This window comes from Gopherus flavomarginatus, chromosome 3 (genome assembly GCF_025201925.1).
Source record: "Gopherus flavomarginatus isolate rGopFla2 chromosome 3, rGopFla2.mat.asm, whole genome shotgun sequence".
NCBI lineage: Eukaryota > Metazoa > Chordata > Testudines > Testudinidae > Gopherus > Gopherus flavomarginatus.
This window is the reverse complement of record NC_066619.1, coordinates 223,318,660-223,338,515: the sequence shown is the minus strand read 5'-3', so window position 1 is coordinate 223,338,515 and position 19,856 is coordinate 223,318,660. Positions and strand designations below refer to the sequence as shown.

General features: G+C 43.3%; 1 protein-coding gene across 3 annotated transcripts in view; it reads left to right on the top strand.

Annotated features, from left to right (window-relative positions):
- Positions 1-19,856, top strand: part of ACSL1 (acyl-CoA synthetase long chain family member 1) — a 57,263-nt gene that overhangs the window by 32,172 nt on the left and 5,235 nt on the right. For all 3 annotated transcript variants that reach the window (XM_050945332.1, XM_050945334.1, XM_050945331.1), the window contains 8 exons: positions 1,992-2,024; positions 2,198-2,249; positions 3,261-3,334; positions 6,430-6,507; positions 11,527-11,661; positions 12,399-12,533; positions 13,475-13,570; positions 19,317-19,389. In XM_050945332.1, the coding sequence (XP_050801289.1) occupies positions 1,992-2,024; positions 2,198-2,249; positions 3,261-3,334; positions 6,430-6,507; positions 11,527-11,661; positions 12,399-12,533; positions 13,475-13,570; positions 19,317-19,389 (676 nt within the window). The remainder of the gene's footprint in view (positions 1-1,991; positions 2,025-2,197; positions 2,250-3,260; positions 3,335-6,429; positions 6,508-11,526; positions 11,662-12,398; positions 12,534-13,474; positions 13,571-19,316; positions 19,390-19,856) is intronic.

Sequence of the window (19,856 nt, the reverse complement as noted above, 5' to 3'; positions counted from 1 at the left end):
AAAATGACTATTAGAATGTATCTATTGAGACTTAATCCTGAAGATCATACAATACTATCGGCATAGTCTCCTGGGCCTTACCAGGAATAAGTAATAGAGTGCCACCAGAAGTTTAGTACTACATCTGGCATCAATGCAAAAAAAAAAACCAAAACAGTGAAGAGACTGAGGCTGTCTACACTGCACTTTTAACAATAAACACCCTTCTTGACAGTGTTTTTGTTGGCGGGAGATGTTCTCCTGCCCCTTGACAAAGCTGCTGCCTCTTGTTGGGGGTGTTTTTATTTTTCGGCAGGAGAGCTCTCTCCTGCCTACAAAGAGCAGCTGCGCTGCATGCCTTACAGTGGCAAGGTTTTATCAGCACAACTCTACTTCTGTAAGCTATGCAGACATAGCCTAAGCCTTTAATTCAGAGTGGGGACAGTAACAAGGAAATGTTCAGTGTTTGTTTTCTTATACCTTGAGGTAAAGACCATGATGTAACTGACACATAGAATTATTTCAGGTTTAAGACTCAATCTTTTGACAAATTGAAATGTTTTTTATCGGTTCTTTAACTGTCACTTCTAATTTAGGATTAAAAACACTTAGTCTTGAAACCTTTAAGCTGACTAACAAATATGCTTGGCTTTTAGCCATTACCTCTACTACTGGTCAGAAGGGAAAACTTCAGGCTCTACTTAAACATTCCAACATCTAGAAAAAGTTGTCAGCCTCTTTAGCCACAAGGTCAGACAAATCTCAAATGACAAGAGGCCACAATCAAAATAGGTGGTGCAGATTGTAAGCCCTACTCTGTGCCCATTGTGGTGCAAAGGGAGCAGAAACCACATGCGAGCTCCCTTCGTAAACTCTGGAGTAAGGAGCATGGGGGGACGGAGAAGAGTGGCTGGAGTGTGATCTAGCTGTCAGCTAGTGTAAATTGGAACAGTCCCCAAGCTGTTGTAACCTGCTTGGAGGTTATAGCTGAGAATCCAGGAGCTGAACCCACCCCACCCCATGGTTGCAATGAAGCTTCCTCTGCTTGGAGCTCCTTAATGTGCAGCTCCTATCCTGCTCTCCCTAAAGTTCCTACAGCCTGGTGAGTAATGAAGCAACTGGAGCTTCTCTGCTCCATTACTGTTGGCAGGGAAGGAATGGCAGCTGGTAAGTGCTTTTGGCACTTGTGTAGGGAAACAGTGGGAGGCAGTGGGGAAAGGTGCTCCCCACCTCCTTGTAGTGACAGGCTGTCCCAAACATTGCCATTCAAAAGTCACTAGGGACCATAGTTCTAATTCATAAACAATAGTCGCTTCAACAGTAACTCTTGAAGTCCACAGCATGGGCACCATCATGCTAGAATAATGGACTTATCTTCAAGGTGGTATTGGCATGATATTGGATGCTAAAGTCTTCTGTAGCATCTGACAGTAGCACAATGATTAAAAAGTTAGTGCCCCATCTGCATTGATGAAGCATGTGAAACAAGTCTATTTTGAAAACAAAGTGCAGAATTAATGATGACTTTACTTTTAAAGACTGTCATGATCTGAGACCAATGCTAAAAGGTACTTTCTCTTGAAAATGTCAACAATGGCTTCTGTTACACTAAAGGTTGACCATGCTGAATACACACATGCCATGGTCCACTAGATTAGGAGTGTGAACGGGTTGCTATCACATTGAGAATGTAGGTGACATACCTATCTCCTCTGTCGCATGTAAACTGGAAACTATGCTTAATCTTATTCCACAGATCATGGGTTCTTTATTACTTCATAAAGAAGACATTAAATTTACAGCTGTGTTTCTGAAGGGGCATTTTCAGGTTACTGTTTGCATATATGCTGCACAAGCATATATGCATTTAAAGTTTTGATCATAAAGGAATAAATCTTAACAGAAGTAACCAGCTTGGTGTCTAAATGACAAATGTTATGAAATGGATAGTGATGGGGAAATTTTAAAGCAAATATAGTTATCCTACTCATGTCTGTCTCCTAAATTTTTAGGAGGTGGGGAGAGCTCACAGACAAAAACCTGTGGTAAGTATCAAACTATCAAAGAGAACTGAGATGCACTAGTTATAACTTCAGTCTTTGGTGCCTTAGTTTGATCTAATGTGTCATCTCCTGTGGATCAAAGTAAAATTGGCACTTTGATGATTTTGTCCTGCAAAATCTCTTTATACTGAACTGGCTTAATTTTCTTTTAAAAGCCTCCAAATCCAGAAGATCTAGCAATCATCTGTTTCACCAGTGGAACTACAGGTACACTTAATTATGCTGGACTTTCTATATTCTACTTTTATGGACAAAGATCATTCAGAAGGCTCCTTACCACATGCTCCATGTTTCTCCTGCTTCAGCATTTCACTTGTTACGGCAGAAAGTAGTAGATGGCAAACTTCCTATAGAACTTTCTTGGTTAGCCAATGGGAAATTGAAGTGTTTGACAAATAATTCCTGGAGACTAAAATGCACTTTCAGAAGTGAAGTATCAGGATTGGCTTGCTGCTAACACAGGATGAAGAGCTCTGTGTAGTTCAAAAGCTTCTCTCCAACAGAATACCTTACCCCCTCCTTGTTTGTCAAAAACAATGAGACTTGTATTAAGATAATTTGTAGGATTGAATTTAGAAGTTGACTTCAGTGTTAAACTTTGTCAAATTCTTTCTAAAATCCCTTCCTTCTGAGGATATTTAGCACCAAACATGGAAGATATTAAAGGCCTTCTGTCTTTCTTTATTCCTCAAAACTATTTGAACAGAACAGGTGCTGTCTACCTTTGTAAACCCGTTAGCAATTTCTATCCCTTCATTAAGTTTTACTTAGTTCATACAATTAGCCTTTGTTTTAAGTGTTGTGCATGTATCCATTAAGCCCTTTCTAGACTTCCCTAGAGGTAAGTGATAAAGTGAATATTACTCCACTTGATATTTTAATGCAGGGGTAAGCAACTTATGGCACACATGCCAACGGCAGCACATGAACTGATTTTTCAGTGGCACACTCACTGCCTGGGTCCTGGCCATTGGTCTGGGGGGCTCTGCATATTAAATGTTAAATGAAACTTCTTAAACATTTTAAAAACCTTAATTCACATACAACAATATATATTATAGAAAGACTTTCTAAAAACATTAATGTTACTGGCATGCAAAACCTTAAATTAGAGTGAATAAATGAAGACTCGGCAACCACTTCTGAAAGGTTGCTGACTCCTGTTTTACTGTGTATAAACCATTAAAATCCAACTGTGAATGTTTATTTCCTCTTTAGGAAACCCCAAAGGAGCTATGATTACTCATCAAAATATAGTGAGCAATGCTTCCGCTTTTGTGAAAGCTACAGAGGTAAACTTAAAGACTAAGTCATTCAACATTTTCTAGTCTCTTAGGGCTTAGCCCATAAGAAGGAAAGCCTTTTCAGAAAGAAATGGTATTGAAAATATCTAACACACTATTTCCCTAAGTTCTTTAGGCTCCTAAAGCCTGGCTGATATTACTTGAACCCATCTTATCAAAACTTCACCAGTATAAGACAGCTGTTCTGAAATTGGCAACTCCACACACTGAATTCCTGAAACTCTGGCTAATTGCTCTCCCATCCCCCAAAACCTTAAAATAAAATATCAAATCAGTCTCCATTGCTTAATCCATTGGTCTGTGGTTGATTTGGCAGCTTGGTATTTAGTAACTTCCAAGGCAAGAGACTGGTAAAGCTGCAAGATTTAGACTCAGTCCAAAAATCTGGAAGCATAAATTTTTCTCATGTTTCCTCTGACCAATGGGTTCTCCACACCTACACTGATCTGTGTAGAAATTATTGCAGTGACTTAAACTACTGTCAAGGTGAAGCAAGTCCTTCTGGACATCTTGAAGCTAATTATACTAAGTCTAGGATAATAGTGCAAGTTGAACAATTGACATATACCCCTTCCCCATCTGAAGACTTGTCTCCATTTACAAAAATGCCAGTCTAGTTTAGCTCCAGCTAAACACATGCAAGCTAATTCCAGTTCAAACGCTTTCCTAATGTAGAGGTGGGGGTAATGCTTTTTAGCTATTTGAGATGTAGCCTTGGCTCCTACCCTCTTCTTAGTAAAGACAGATCCTGAAAAAGGGTCAGATGAGGTGGTTTCCCATGTTCCTTTTATCTCTCCTGCAATACAACATGCTATAAAACTAATTCCATTAAATTATGTAGTAAGTTTTTTCCACTGGCTCTCTAGAGCAGATCATAAAATAGCTTTCTCTAATTTTTCCAAGGCCAATTGGGAGACTATAGTGCCTCTGACCCAATAAGTTAGAAACAGGATGGCTAAAGTTATTTTATGGTCCATACCCTTGGAGAAGCAAGTGCATGAGTCTGCAAGAAGCATAAGTATTCATACTTGCGGTTGGGTGCAGACTGATTAAAGCCTAAATTTGCTGATTAGAAAAACAAGCAGTTTTAGGATTATGCAAATATAGATGTAATCCAATGAATGCAACCTTGGAACTTAGAAATATTAACTTGGCAAAATAATGAACCAGGGTTTGGGACTTTTGGGGGGAGGGAACTCACCCTCAAGACAGTTTAATTTCAGAAGTGCTCTTAATTCACACTGATCCCATTAAGTCGGTGATTGATTTAGTTTCAACACTGAGAACTCATGAAAATCCCATCTTGAGGTTTTGGAGATGCATAACTGTCTCATTTCACCTTGATGTGGATGGTAACTTAGATGTGTGGTAGCTGGCCTCCAAAGCTTATCCAGGAATGACTTTTTCCTCTGTCCTGCAGTCTGCCAATTGGAGACAGCAAGCCTTGGTGCAAACCTGCTCAAGCTATTCATAATGCAGAAGAAAGGTGGTGGGGGTGTCTCTGAGAGGACTCTTAGAATTAGAGAAATGTGGGGCTGGAAGGGACCTTGAGTGGTCATCTGGGTCCCTCCTCCCCATGCTGAGTCAGTATACCTAGATGAAATTCTTAAATCACCAATGACAAGGATTCTGCAACCACCCTTTGTAACCTATTCTAGCACTTATCTAGCTAGAAGGATAGCTTAAACATTAGGAAAAACAAGTCTCCCTTGCTGCAGATTAAACTTATTACTACTTGTCATACCTTCAGTGGACATAGACAACAATTGATCAGTTCTCTTCATAACATATTTGAAACTTGTTGGGTTCTCCGTTGGTGTGTAAGACTAAACGTAATCAGTAACTCTACACTGAAACCCCTACATTGATTAGATGGAAGTAACTAGTCAACCTGGAACACAGCTAACTAGTTAGTGAGGCAACTTAAATTGCAGGTGACTTTGTTTCTATCCTGAAATAGCAAAGTAGTGACTCTAATCAATAAGATGGTGTTTGCCTTTGATCAAACATGCTAATGCTTAAGTGCAAAACACTTGAGGGAGTGGTGGAGGGGGTTGTAGAAACATAACAGTAAGTCTGTTTGTATATCATAAAATGTTTTATTAAGTATTCACCTCCAGTCTGCAAGTAGGAACCTTGTCTTGGGTTGACGAGACAACTGTTGTAGGCAATACACTGCTGAACTGTGGCTTGTGCACTACTGTTTACTCAGTTGTTCTCAACCCAGGGTAGGTGTACCCCAGGGGTATGTGGAGGTCTACCAGGGGATACTCAATTCATCTAGATCAGTGTTTCTCAACCTTGGGATTGTGACCCTGGGTGGGGTTTACAAGTGCAGGACTGGCATTAGGGGATGCAAGAATGGCAATTGCACAGGGACCCATGCTATAGTAGGCCCTGAGAACCTAAGTTACATGCTTCAGACAAGGCTTGCATGTGGAAAAACAGGCTCAAGTATCACACTGAAACTAAAATAAAGTACAATATATTTCATAATTATATGTTAAAAATGAAAAACCTTTTCAATGTGCTGTGACACTTACGTATGATTTTGTAAGCAAGTAGTTTAAGTGAGGTGAAACTTGGGGTACATAAGACAGGTACAGTAGTTTGAAAAGGTTGAGAACCACTGCTTACTGTGCTTTAGCTAGCTACTAGTCTGTTAATGTATTTATGGTAAGCTTGGCAAAAAACTTCTGAGGGGGATAAACAATGTCTCTTCCTACCCAAGGCACCCAGCTTTAATCTGGTTCTTTTCAACATGTATATCTTCTGAGCACTTGACTACTCTTAATTGTCCCAAAAGTGACTTTCCGTATCCTTGTAGGATAAGGAATGGCTGCTGTACACATCACAACACTAACATCCAAAAAAGAACTCAAATCTAACGCTTATGTCAAAAGTCTCATCCCTATGCTGTTTTGGACTTTCTTTGGTCAAAGTATGTAAAAGCCAAGCATACCTTTTTTTATGAATAAAATAAATTTGGAGTCTGAGGAGTGCCCTAGAGTTTATGCTACAAATTGTAATTACTGTGAATGTTTAAATTTATCTCTCTAATCTGGTTGGCATTTCCCTCACAGAGCGCAATCATTCCTGGTACAGAAGATGTTCTGATCTCATTCTTGCCCCTGGCCCATATGTTTGAGAGAATTGTGGAGGTAGGAATCTACATGTACTACATTGCTATTCAGAAATCTCACCTTTTTCTTTTTTTTAAGAGTGCATGTGTCTTGAACCTCAGTCTCTCTCTCTCTCACACACACACACACACACACACACACACACACACACACACACACACACACACACACACACACACTCACTCTCCCCCCCCCCCCCTTTTTGCCTCTTGCACACGTTTGAAAGACTAGTCCAGGTAAGTGTTCAGAGGAAACAAATTGTTGTCCTGATAATGTGAGTATTGGGCATTTCACTTCCCAGTTAACCATGAGCTTTAGCTTTACTGAGAAGTAGGTAGGTTCAGGAATAAGTTTATTAAGAACTATATAATAGAGCATGAGATCTTCTTTCAAAATACTTACATTGGCCACGACTTTCTCTAACGCAGCTAGTACTGCATTGAAATGCCATGCTCTTCATTGGCAATTACCTTTAGCTAGCCATAATAGTCTGCAAATAGTTCTGCTCTCAGATTATGCAAATTTAACTTAAATTCAATGGAAAAACACCCAGTTCCAAGAATCCTGTTTCCAAAAAGTGATGGTGGGATTTTTGCTTTTGACCTCATAATGGACAAGTGCCTCCATTCCTCCAGGAAGTGAGATTCTTGGAATTGTTTATATTTTTATTTTTTAAATGCTAACAGAATTTGGAGCTGCTGGGCCATGCTTTCTAGTAATTTGGCAAAGTCCTAGGACCCCTAATTTGGGGGATAAGGGATTTGACAAAACTGCATTTATAAAAATAGTCTAGATTATGGGCTTCACTGACTTCTTCATTACACAAATACTAACGTCAGGGGTACTAGAGCAATTTATATAGTGGAGGTGCTGAGAACCATTGAACCAAACTAAACCCTGTATGGATAACCCTTGACCCTACTTAGTGAAGGGAGGCTGAAGTGGAGACTAGTCAGGCCAAATAAATGATGGTCTATATCATCAGCAGGTGATGCATGCCATACAGAAATATCGTGTTTATAGTAGAGTATATCAATAGTCTGCATAACAGTGACTTGGTGTACCAAGCTGCTTAAAATGGGGGCTGGCAGGTGTTATGAAGGCAAATAGTAGTTTGGAATATCCAAGTCTTATTTAAAACTTTGGAGTTGGGTTACACTTGCATCTGAGTTTTTCAGCTTTAAGGTGTCTGTTGCAGTTTTAAAAAACATTAAGGTTTTTCCCTTGGTTATTTAGTAGCAATATTAACTCTAACTCTAAAGGTCTTAATATTTAGAGTGCAAAAGGTTGGGAGTGCTGCTGCTGTGATGTGAATGGAGTGGGGAGAAGAGTTCTCAAAGGTGGAATTGAGGATGAGTGGAACTGATTCAGTATGAAGAGGCTATTGCCGCTGTAAAATTGACCAGTGGTTCTTGGAACTCAAGTTTACCGACGCTTATATTCTCATCACTTAAAGTGTAGCATCCACCTTGCTAGAGCAAACTATCTGAACTGGTTGTCTCTGTAGTACACTGGCTTTCTAGCTCAGCAATCTGTAATGGCTTGCAAAATCATGAGTATTCTGAAGACTTAAGTAGCTATTCAGAGATCTTTCGTGGGATAAAAACCTGTACTTGAGTGCTATGTAGTCCAGGTATTTGTAAGAAACCTAGAGCACTCTGCTTTAAAGCAGTCTTGACAGACACATTGCTCATTAAGTTACTTCTAAATATATTCAAAGTAATGGCTTTGAGTTTCTAGCTCTTCCTTTTTAAAGAAACCTAATTTGGAGCTTAGAAATTTTGTAATTCAGATCTGTAACCCAAATTTCAGAGGTGGGAGGCAATTGGGTTTCCGCTTGGACCATGCATCCAGCATCTCTAGATTGAAACCTAGTCTACCTCCCAATTTCAGATACAGGAAAGGTTAACTGTGGTACTCTCGATGTACTACTCTGATTCCACTACTTCAATAGCTGGAAAGCTTTTCCAGAATGAGGTCACTTATCACTTCCAGTCATAAAATCTACAAACTGCCTATGCAGCCATTCATCACAACTGAATCTTGTGCTAGGGGGAATGCAGACTTTCATTTGTTCCTGCCAGTGTTGGAGTCAAATCTTGATTACACATGTGGCAGCTCCTTGGGCTACCATTTGACTAACAGTAGCCCTGTTATAACCCACCACTTTGAATGATTGATGAAATCATGAGAAGGCATAATTCTAGGCAAAACAGCTGTTCTTGGCCCACCAGTCTTTAAAATCCTTTGCCCACTTGGCTGGAGGCAGCAAGTGGGAAAAGTTATGGGAAAAAATGTCATCTTGCCATCCGTTGCAGGTATATCACCTGAAATAAGTTGAACAGTAAGCAAATGACAAGACAAATTAGCTATGCTAATATACTATAACAGGTCTGCACAACTCGTAAAGCGGCGAGGGCCACATTACTCCAAAGAAAACAGCTGAGGGCCGAAACCTCCTGGCCCTGTGGAAGACACCCTGCCCCAGGGCCACCCAGCCCTGCGGAAACAAACCGTCCTTCCCCAGCATGGCCCCCCCAAAACAGCTGTGGGCCAAAAAGGAAGGTTGGGGATGGGGAGGTGATACTTTATTTTAAATCAACCAGGGGCTCCCAGCTGAAGAGGTGGCTGGGAGCCCTCAGGGTCAAATTAAAAGGCTCTGGTGGCTGGGGGAACCTAGCAGGGCAAGCTCTAGGTTTTTTGCTGCCCCAAGCAAAAAAAAAAAAACTTGACTGCCCCCCATCCCAGCCCTGGGTTCCCCCCATACCCTCCTGCTGCCCCAGTTCTGGGCTCTCCCTCCACCCACCCACATTCCCTGCTGCCCCAGCACTGGGCTTCCCCCTTTCCTTCCCCTCAGTGCCCCCCGCCCCACCTCCTGCCGCCCCAGCCCTGGGTCACTGGTAACTCGCTTTCAGGGCAGGTCACTCAGCAGGATATGCACAAAACACAGACAGGATTGGTTCCCATATAGTTACACAGCTGCAGTAAAGTGGAACAATTTTCAGCTTGTGAGACTGGAGGATATCTGGATGCATATAATAAGACTGTCCTCCATAAATTGAGGAAAAGTTGAGGTGCCTTTATTCTTTTGTTCTACTCTTTCTTTCTATGGGGAATTTGCGAATGCAATACCACTGTCTTCCTTTCAAACAAACAAAAAGGCAATGGCTGTTGAAAATAGCAATTCCAGTCCTAATAAGCATTTCTTGCTCAATTTTTTCCTACTTTTTCTATAGCAAGTTACGGTGGATCAGTATATTTGATTTGGGAGAAATGATGTAACAGCTGCCCAAACAGAGCTTGAGCACTCCTGAGTTTTGAGGTGTTTAAATCTAGAAAGCAGGTGCTGGGGAGGGAGGGGGGCTGTGGGCTCCACAGAGGAGCATGGCAGCAACTGTCTGGAGCTGCATGGAGCCAGACACGCTGGTCTGAGTGGCACAGTAAGGGGGCTGGGGGTTGGAGAAGGGTTAGGGGGTTCCGGGGGCAGTCAAGGGACAGAGGTTCGGAGGGACAGGCAGCAGTTGGATAGGCATGGGAGTCCCAGGGATTTATCGGGACAGGTAGGGGGTGGGATCCTGGGGGGAAGTTGGGGGCAGGGGTCCCGGGAGAGGGGTATCAGGGGACAAGGACCAGCAGTGCTTAAATAGGGGGTGGGAGTCCTGGGGGGCAGTTGGGGCAGGGATCTGGGGCTTCCCGTGGCTGCCGGCAGCCCAGAGCCCTTTGAATCCTAGCCCGCAGCCACTGACTGCCCCCTCCCCAGATCCCTGCCCCCCAGGACTCCCACCCCCTATTTAAGCACTGCTGGTCCTTGTCCCCTGATACCCCTCTCCCGGGACCCCTGCCCCACGGACCAGCAGTGCTTAAATAGGGGGTGGGGGTCCTGGGGGGCAGTCAGCTGCTGCGGGCTGGGATTCAAAGGGCTCTGGGCTGCTGGCAGCGGCAGGAAGCCCTGAGCCCTTTAAATCCCAGCCGCGGCTGGGAATCTGTGGAGAGTCCTTTGACTCCCAGCCATGGTCGGGAGTCAAAGGGCTCTGGGCTGCCCGCAGAGTGCCATGTGCAGGGGATTTAGAATCCCCCCCACGGGCTGCACAGTGAGGCTCTGCGGGCCGTATGTTGTGCAGGCCTGTACTATAATCATTGTGGTATGCAGTTGTAATAGTTGTAACATTTGCTCACTTCATGATGGTGCAGGGAATGAGTAAAAGACTGGCTGGCCTCTAAAAGAAGCCACTGTAAAGTAAGAAACCTAAGCAGATGGCTTGCAAAAAGACAGAACATACGTTTGCCAGTTTGTTCTAAGACTTAAGATGGGTAAAACATGCAGCAGCCATCAGGAGAGCTACAGTCTTAATCTCAAGAGTTTCCTCCTTCCCCTGGCAGTCTGCTTCTCTCTGTCCTCTCCTTCCTTAATCACAGGGTACCATTCTAACCGGAAGGACCCTGACAGTTAGCAGCAGATTCTTGGCAGCAACTTGGCTGTTAGCTATCCAGTAGGAGAACCAGCATATCCTTCTTGGAGAAGCTGGTCCAGTGTAGGAAGGATTTGGCAGCGGAGGGGCAGCGGGACTCTGCATTTGGGGTAGGGTACAGAGGACTTAATGAGGGAAAACAAGAGGCTTTCCATTACTGGTGAGGAGAATATAAGACTGGAAGGGACCTCAAGAAGTCATCTAGTCCAGTCCCCTGCACTGGTGGCAGGACTAAATATTATCTAGATCATCCCTGACAGGTGTTTGTCTAACCTGCTCTTAAAAATCTCCAGTGATGAAAATTCCCCAACAGCTGCCTTGTCTCCCTTGGTGCTTCATCATCTTTCCTGTCCTACCCTGAAATGAAACTTTTTTTTCCAGAGGCTCCCTCCCACTACCACCAGTTCAGCCCCACTAAAACAACTGGGAAGACTTAAGATGGACTTGGCATGGGTGGGGTGGCAGCTGCCAAGACTAGAGAAAATACTGGATCATCAGTTTAACCCACTCTAAATGTATCTCTTTAACTATAGCTCATGTACTAAAAGCAGTTTTATTATCTTAACAGTGTGTGATTCTCTGCCATGGAGGCCGGATAGGATTCTTCCAGGGGGACATCAGACTCCTTATGGATGACTTAAAAACACTGCAGCCAACTGTGTTTCCTGTTGTACCAAGACTGCTGAACCGGATGTTTGACAAAGTAAGTCTAGTAGCATTCATCTAAAATTTGATCAAATTAAACTGAAAACCACTTTCAGAAAGCTGTGCCAGTAGTGGGATAGGATTTGCTAGCCACCAAAACCTTGGATGGGTCATTAACTTCTAAAACATATGCCTGCATATACAATACTGTTGATTATATTTCATTCCTTAGAGTTAGGTTAATGGTTGGCTGTGTTGGATATCCCTAGAAAGGCAGCATGTTCTGGTGGAGACCGAACTGAGGCAGACTTGGTTTTTAGTCACCAGTAGAGATGTATCTCCTGTGTGGCCTTGAGCAAGTGGCTTAGGTCCATAAACACTTAGGTCATGGAATCTCTTCCATGCTAGCCTGATGTATGCTAAATAGTCATGTGGATGCTGCTGACATGCACCAGAAGTTCCTCAGTGCACTCTGATCTACCCTTGTTTCAAAGCAAGGTAGGTCAACACTAATGAACTGCTGGTGCATGTCAGCAGAGTCCATGTGAACTCTTCATGCAAATCAGGCTAGTGCATGGTAGATTTACACCCGATCTTACTATGAATTAAATAGTCATGCAGACAAGCTCTTAGCCTCTCTATCTTAGGCCTCGCATCTGGGATAAAATCCTTCTCTGTAAAGGCTTCTGAGAAAAAATTACCTTTTTTTAAAATTCTTTTTGTGCTTTGCCATAAGAATGAAGGAACACTGTCCTATGAACTTTCTAATACAAGATTTAACTTCATTCATATTAGATCTTTGGACAAGCCAATACTTCACTGAAAAGGTGGATCCTGGACTTTGCTTCCAAGAGGAAAGAAGCAGAACTTAGAAGTGGCATAATTAGAAAGAACAGTCTGTGGGATAAACTGATCTTCCACAAAATACAGGTATGCTTGAAACTCTCTGCTCACACAAATTCTCATGTTATGAATCTTTGGAGAATTACTCCTTTATTAGTTCTTATGCAAAGAAACACTATGAAATAGATTCTAGTGAAACAGATCTGTCTTGCTTCAGACAGGCAAACAAATAGCATAGAATATCTGAGTAATCTCTTTTCTCTACAATACATGTTGATAGCTATGTGCTGTACAAAGGCCTCAAACCTTCAGTAATCCCACTTGACTATCCTTTCTCTAATAATAGATTAATTAGGCTCTCTGAAGTGCATGAAACTGTGAAATGTCCTACCAGCATCCTAGCTGAGTGCCTAGCATCCTAAGATACTTCATGCATCTAGTGACCTTGAAATTGCTATATCCAAAGCACATTCTTATAACTGAGCTGTAGGCATCAGACTACAGTCACTCAATATGAATGGGACTCCTTTCAGTCTGGGTAAAGGATGTCTTGGCCAGTCAAGAGCCTATGTGTACATATGAAATTCAAAGTAAGCTGTTTGCTTGTATTTCTGGTATTGGTGCTTCATTTTAATCTTAGATGATGACCTGTGCCACTGACTGCCCTTCTCCATACTGTAACTGTCTAGCATGGTTAATCAGAGCAGTTTCACACCCATCCTCCCTACAATAGGATTGCTGCAAAGCCAGATCCCACAGAGGTGCTATGGCTTAGGGCTCTGCAGACGCAGTTGTCTGTGTGCCAGAGATGCAAATAACTGAGTTTAGTTTGAGAATAAAGCAAGTCAAGAAAAAGTTCTCATCCTTTCTAGATACCTAGATCCTTTCTAGGATACCTTTTAAAACTAGACATGCAGTGTCCAGCACTATGGTTTCTCTTGTGACTCTTTTATTGGGGTTGGAGGAGGACTTCTGAAAATCTCTCATTAAACTGCTGTTAGTGTCCAGAATACTTTGTCTCTTTTTAGGCAAGTCTGGGAGGAAAAGTAAGACTAATGATCACTGGAGCAGCTCCTGTGTCTGCAAGTGTACTGACCTTCCTAAGAGCAGCTCTTGGTTGTCAGGTGAGTTCAGGTTTCAGAGACCAGATTGTGTGCGTACATGTCTGAACACTGTATACAGTACTAAACACTGGCTGGAAATATACGCATTAGGAGCTTGCAACAAGAGCTCTATTTAGGATTTTGCTATTTTGGTTAATTAGCTCTAATGCAATACAGTCTAGCAATGGAGCACTCCAGGTAGAGTGACTACATTGAGTAATGCCTAATGACTATTTTTAGAACTGTACCTGAAGGCTGAGGCAGAAAGACACAACTACACATCTCAGAATTCACAACTCGCATTTATCTCTAGAGCGCTCTGATCATCCAACTGCTTTCTAATGTCTTAGTATCCTTAGCAGCACCCTTAAGGTGTCTCTGTACTATGAAAAGACATGCCAATGGTGGCATGAAATTCCATGTTTTTTTCTTTCCTCACTCCATATCAAATGTGACCAATTTCCAAGTCACTCTTCTAAATGACAGTTCTTGGATCTAAAATTCTGGCTTGGTTTCCTTGTAACTGGTGTATACTCTAACTAAATCTCAAACACTTCAGTTGGGTCTGGGTAACTAGTGTCAATGTGAGGCTGAAATATCCCTGTTTAACTCTGGGAGCATTTAGAAGGCTGGCCGTTTAAAACACACAAACCCCCATGCCCTTGGAGATGAGAATTGTGAGTAGGAATAGAGGTGGTAAACCTCTATTTGGCACTGGAAATAATTAATGGGCTCTTCAGTCTAGCAGAACAAGGTATAATACAATCCAGTGGCTAGCAGTTGAAGCTAGACAAATTCAGGCTGAAAATAAGGCATATTTTTAAGTGAGTATTAGCAATTGGAACAGTTTACCAAGGGTGTGGAGGTTTCTCACTGACCACTTTTTTAAATCAAGACTGGATATTTTTCTAGAAGGTATGCTATAGGAGAGTTGGATGTTCTGTGCTCTGTGATATACAGGAGGTCAGACTAGATGACCACAATGGTCCCTTCTGGCCTTGGAATCTATGAAGGGAATGCCATGTAGTGTACAACCACACCTGCTAATGTGGCAGGAGTATAGTTCCACATAAACTGAGGGGACTATAGCTGGCTGGCAATTGGCTGTCAGCAAAAACATTCTTAACCATCTGAACAGTTGGGTTCAATGTTTCATCTTTCTGCTACAGAACTGTAGCTTGTCAGCAGCAGATAGATGGGGGAGGAGGGACACAAGGGAGGATGCAGGATTCCTATAGCTCTGACTTGGTGGGATCCTGACTCCTTCTAAGAATGAAGATTTAATGCACAAAAATGTGCTCATGACAGCACCATCCAGGGCCTCTTAAAATTAGTAAAGCTCTACCATTACTACTGTATGCCATCTAGACTTTTTATGGGGTAGGGGAAATCAAACACCTATTTTACTCCTATGAAATAGCATCTGTTGAAGTAAACACTTTTTTCTTCCTGAAAAACTCCCTCTGGATCCAAACTTTGCCAAATCCAATTTGTTAAAGTGCTGCTCTGTATGCTTATTTCACACCTGGTACACATTGAGCCCCACTGCACCTCAAACCAGAGAGTTGAGGCAAGTAGTGTCCATTGGTCCAGTAAGGACTGAAAACTTTACCTTACCAGAAGATATTTTCACTCTGACCTATCCTCAGTCCTCCTCTTTATCTGGCCTGGTTCTCCTTCGACACTTAAACACCAGAGATCACTTTGAGGAGAAGAGGCTCTTACCTTTCTGTGCCTGCAAATCAGAGCATGCTTCCAGTTGTGGAACAGGAGCCTACCTCTTCACTGGGCAAGTCCCAGTTCTCTAGCCAAGCCTTCCCCTAGGGGGAATCAAGCCCAGGCAGAACCCACTGGAGGGCTTGGAGCATCCTCCTTCTCATTATGACTATGCAGGGGATATCCTAGGTACTCTATGCCATGGAGGTGGCTGGTTGATCCTTCATATTGGCCTTACTGCGCTCCTTGAGATTCATGTAAGAGATGACCTGGATCTGTGCAAGAATCTGATACTCCTCTCCCAGCCAATATCAATCGGCTGTTGGCACTCAGAGGAAGAAGCCAAACTGGATCCACCAGTCCTGATGGATGTGTCATTCTCCTCACCTGATGAGGCAGTTGCTTCATCATTCCCTCCCCTGCCTGAGGACTACACCCAGTATCAAAAACTGTTAAAGGGTGGTAGTCAAACTCCAGATCCTTCTTGGAGGTCTAGGACACATAACATGGTCTACTGGACATTCTGCAGCCCTCTGGCCCCAGTAGAGTCCCTTCCAGTCAGAGGCCATTTTGGAATCCATGGGTCTCTGAGCCATATCCCTGCCTCCTGTACCTCTATCTTGGAAAGGCCTGAAGTGTTTTTTCCATGCCAGCTGAAGGGGTGGAATTCTTATTTACCCACTCAGTCTTCAACTGGGAAGTGGTGCAGGGAGCTACAGAGAAGTCCATGATACAGCACCAAGTCTGCTGTAACTGACAAAGGCACTAAATGCCTTGACCTCTTAGGGAGGAGGGTATTCATCAGCTATTCTTCAACTGGAGTTGCTAACTAGCAAATACTGTTAACAAAGTATGATTTTTCTAGAATTCAGAGACCAACTTCCCCGGGAAGACAGGGTTCAGTTCCAAGCTCTCATTGGTTGGTGTTTGAGAGAACTTCAAGCAGCAGTAGACACAGTTGACATGGCATCCAGAACCATCATCACAGCTGCAGTTATGAGGCATGAATTGTGGCTTAACTCTTTGGGGTTCCCCAAGGAGGTTGAGAATAATAGAAGTGCAAAGCCCCTCCAGTAATCTGATCTCTTCAGTTAGACTGACAAGTCCTCTCTCTCCCCCCTCCCCCAACTCTCTGGGCCCCAGCCTTGAAGACAACACCACAAGCAAACTACAGACCCCAGACATCTTCCCTCCTTCCTGCCCCATCCTACCCCCAGGCATTTTATCACTAAGTCCTTATAAATTGCCACACAAACAACCAAGGTTTCAAAGACCCAGGTACGCAGCTTCCTCCACCTCTACAACCACTGCCCAGCCTCACCTGTCATCCAATGGTTTCTTTTGATGGGATGCCTGAGGACTGTGTACCATATTGACACCATGTCACATTGCCCCCAAACCTTTTTGTTAGCTGCCTTACTGCCTCCACATTGTTTGTGAAGTAACAGACAAGTGGGTATTAGAAATCCGTCCAGTTGGGCTACACAATTGAGTTCTCTCTCCTCTGTCTCTTACGACTTCCTTCTTGGGGACCATTTGCATGGGGGACATCCTTTGTAGGAATGTGAATGGCCCACAGATGGGGGGCCATAGAGGAAGTGTCACTCTGACACCAATGGAAGGGCTTGTACTTCCTATAGATCCTAAAAAACTGAGGATCAGTTGAGAATTGGTCCCCATGTCAATGAAATACTCTTAGCTGCAAATCAAAATTTTGGTAATTCCCTCCCTGGAGGAGACCACATTGGTTTGCAGCCCTTGACATGAAAAGGCTTGCTTTCATGTGGATGTTCACCACTCTCCCAGAACATTTCTCAGATTGATGGTAGAACAAGAGCACTGCAAGTTCAGAATACTCTCATTTAGGCTAGCAACAGAACCCATGGTTGTCATGAAAGTCCGCTCTGTAGTAGTGGTCCAGATGAGATGCAACATCTACTCCATCTTCCCATATCTGAATGACTGGCTTCTAACAGGCAGATCAAGCCAAGAGGTCCATTCTTCCTCTACCTTCTGATATCGTTGGAAGTTTATGTAAACAAAAGCAAGTCCACTTTGATTTCTGCAAGGAATATAGATTTTATAGGAGTGACCCTGGACTCATCCTAGGGAAAGGCTTACTTCCCCATAGACTTCAGGCTGCCTGCAGCCTGATAAATCAGGTCCCCCTCGGACGTCACACCACAATCGGGTCTCTTTCCCTGCTTGGTCATAGTTATATATGTAACGCCACTTGCCAGCCGCCATCTGTTGCCTGCGGGCCTGGATTTGGTCTGCTTTATTCACTGGATAAGGATAACATTTATTTCATGGTAGTCTCACCTTTTACAAGACTACTATCTGTCCTATAACAGACAAAATGGGAATTGGTGCAAGTGGGAGTCCCATCTCTCCCACCCACACCTGGTGCAACCATAATCATGGTTGCAGTGAGGAATCCATATGGACAGTCATGCACAAGGCACATGCATTCCGTGGGAGGCCAGAATGCAGATCCGTCTGCTAGAGGTGACGGAAGCCTGCAATGCATTCATTCCCCCTTATGTGGTAACATCGTATCCAGACAATCCTGTCTGATGTTGATGCCTTATAAAAACAGGACAGTGAGATTTCTGTATAGGTAGAGGAAGGAGTCTATGGAACTGGTGAATCAAGAACCACATCACACTCAGCAACATACCTACCAGGTATGCAGAATACTCTAGGGCACAATCTCAGCAGGCAGTCCTCTGCAGACCAGAAATGAGAATTTTTTTTATAATTGTCATGACCAAAATCTTCACTCAGTGGGGGTACACGTAGGGCCAGCTCAGGCTTCTTTGCCACCCCAAGCAGCGAAGGGGGGCCAGGGGAGCTGCAATCGGCGGCACTTCAGCGGCAGCTCAACTGCACCGCCTCATTCCTCAGTGGCAATTTGGCAGCGAGTCCTTCCCTCAGAGAAACTGAGGGACCCCCTGCTGAATTGCCACTGAAGACCTGGATGTGCCTCCCCTTCCCATTGGCTGCCCCAAGCACCTGTTTCGTTCACTGGTGCCTGGAGCCGGCCCTGGGTACACCATCGTGGGATCTGTTTGCCTCCAGACAAAGATGCAATTTCTGCTGCTCCAGAGCAGCAGGAGGCCGAGACTCCTGGGGAGATGCGTTTTTGTTATCCTGGATGGACCATCTCAGTATGCCTTTTCTCCCCATTCCTTTGCTACCAAGGTTCTCTGGGAAAACTTGCCACAACAGCCCTGGGGGCAATGTTTGGTTTGTTTGACCTTTATGAACGTTTTTTCCTTTCCTCCGGCCCCTCAATGTTGGGGCTTTCTATCTGCTGGTTGAAGGTCCACCTGGCAGAAATAAGCACCTTCCATCCTCCAGTGGAGGGCTGCTCTCTCTACTCACCGTACCACAACTGATTCCTGAAAGACCTAATTAGCACCTTCCCATGAGTGATGAAGTGCACACACAGTGGGATCTAAACCTGATATTCTGAGCTCTTACCAGACCATCCTTTGAACTGAGGGCTACATGTTCCATGTCTCACCTTTCCATGAAGGTTGCTATCACCTTAGCCAGATGGCTAAGCAGATTGGGAGCCCCTTGGCTGACCCAGTATACACCATATTTCATAGAGTGAAAGTCCCTCTTCATCTCCAACCTGAAACTCATCCTAACCTAACCAATTTTCACATGAACCAGCATATTCACTTAATAATATTTTTTCCACAAACCCCTTGCTTCCAGCACCAACTAAAAAAAACCCTGCACTCCCTCAACATGAGACTGGCCTTTGACTTTTTTTATTTGCAAAGAGTGACATGTATAGGTACTTCCCCACTTGTGACACTTCAAACTAGAGTTTTAAAACACTATTGTAGTAGACGGTTTGAGTTAATATTTTAACTGGGCAGCTTTCTTCTTGTAGCGTACTTAAATTATAAGTTCCACAACTCAAAATTGAACTGCACTGAGCTGAACAAATGTTTCCATTCTACTTTAAAACTGAAACTATAAAGTGACAGGTATCAAGGTCCCCTAAACAAATTCTTTGTGTTCAATTGAATAGTTCTATGAAGGCTATGGACAAACTGAATGCACAGCTGGATGCTCTCTGACATTACCTGGTGACTGGACAGCTGGTATGGTTTCTTAAATCTTCTCTTGAGTGAACTAATTTAGTCATCTATTCTAGATGCTGGTGTGGACATCACTTAACTGTCCTTAAAGCTGTCCCTGAAGTACTGTAATGGACTACTTGAGTTTTCTCAAATGCAGTAGTAAAGGGTTGTTTGAAGACTTCACTTGAAGCAAGTCACCATCTATAATTAGATGTGAACATAATGTTACAAAGCTGAACCATAAGACTACCCCTCTGTATGGCTTTAAGGGAAGTTGGGTCATCATATCCTCTAGTTTCTGTATATTAACATTTATAGGAACTAGATGTCCAGAGAACTTGGATCAGCTGTCTACAAACATGATTTGAAACACTGGTACAGTACCGGTTTCTCTCAAAGCAGATAAGCATTTCTCCTGTTCTCTGATGTAATTACATCTAGCTAGCTGGTAAGCTCAACCAAATAGCCTTAAATCTGAAATTGTAGCA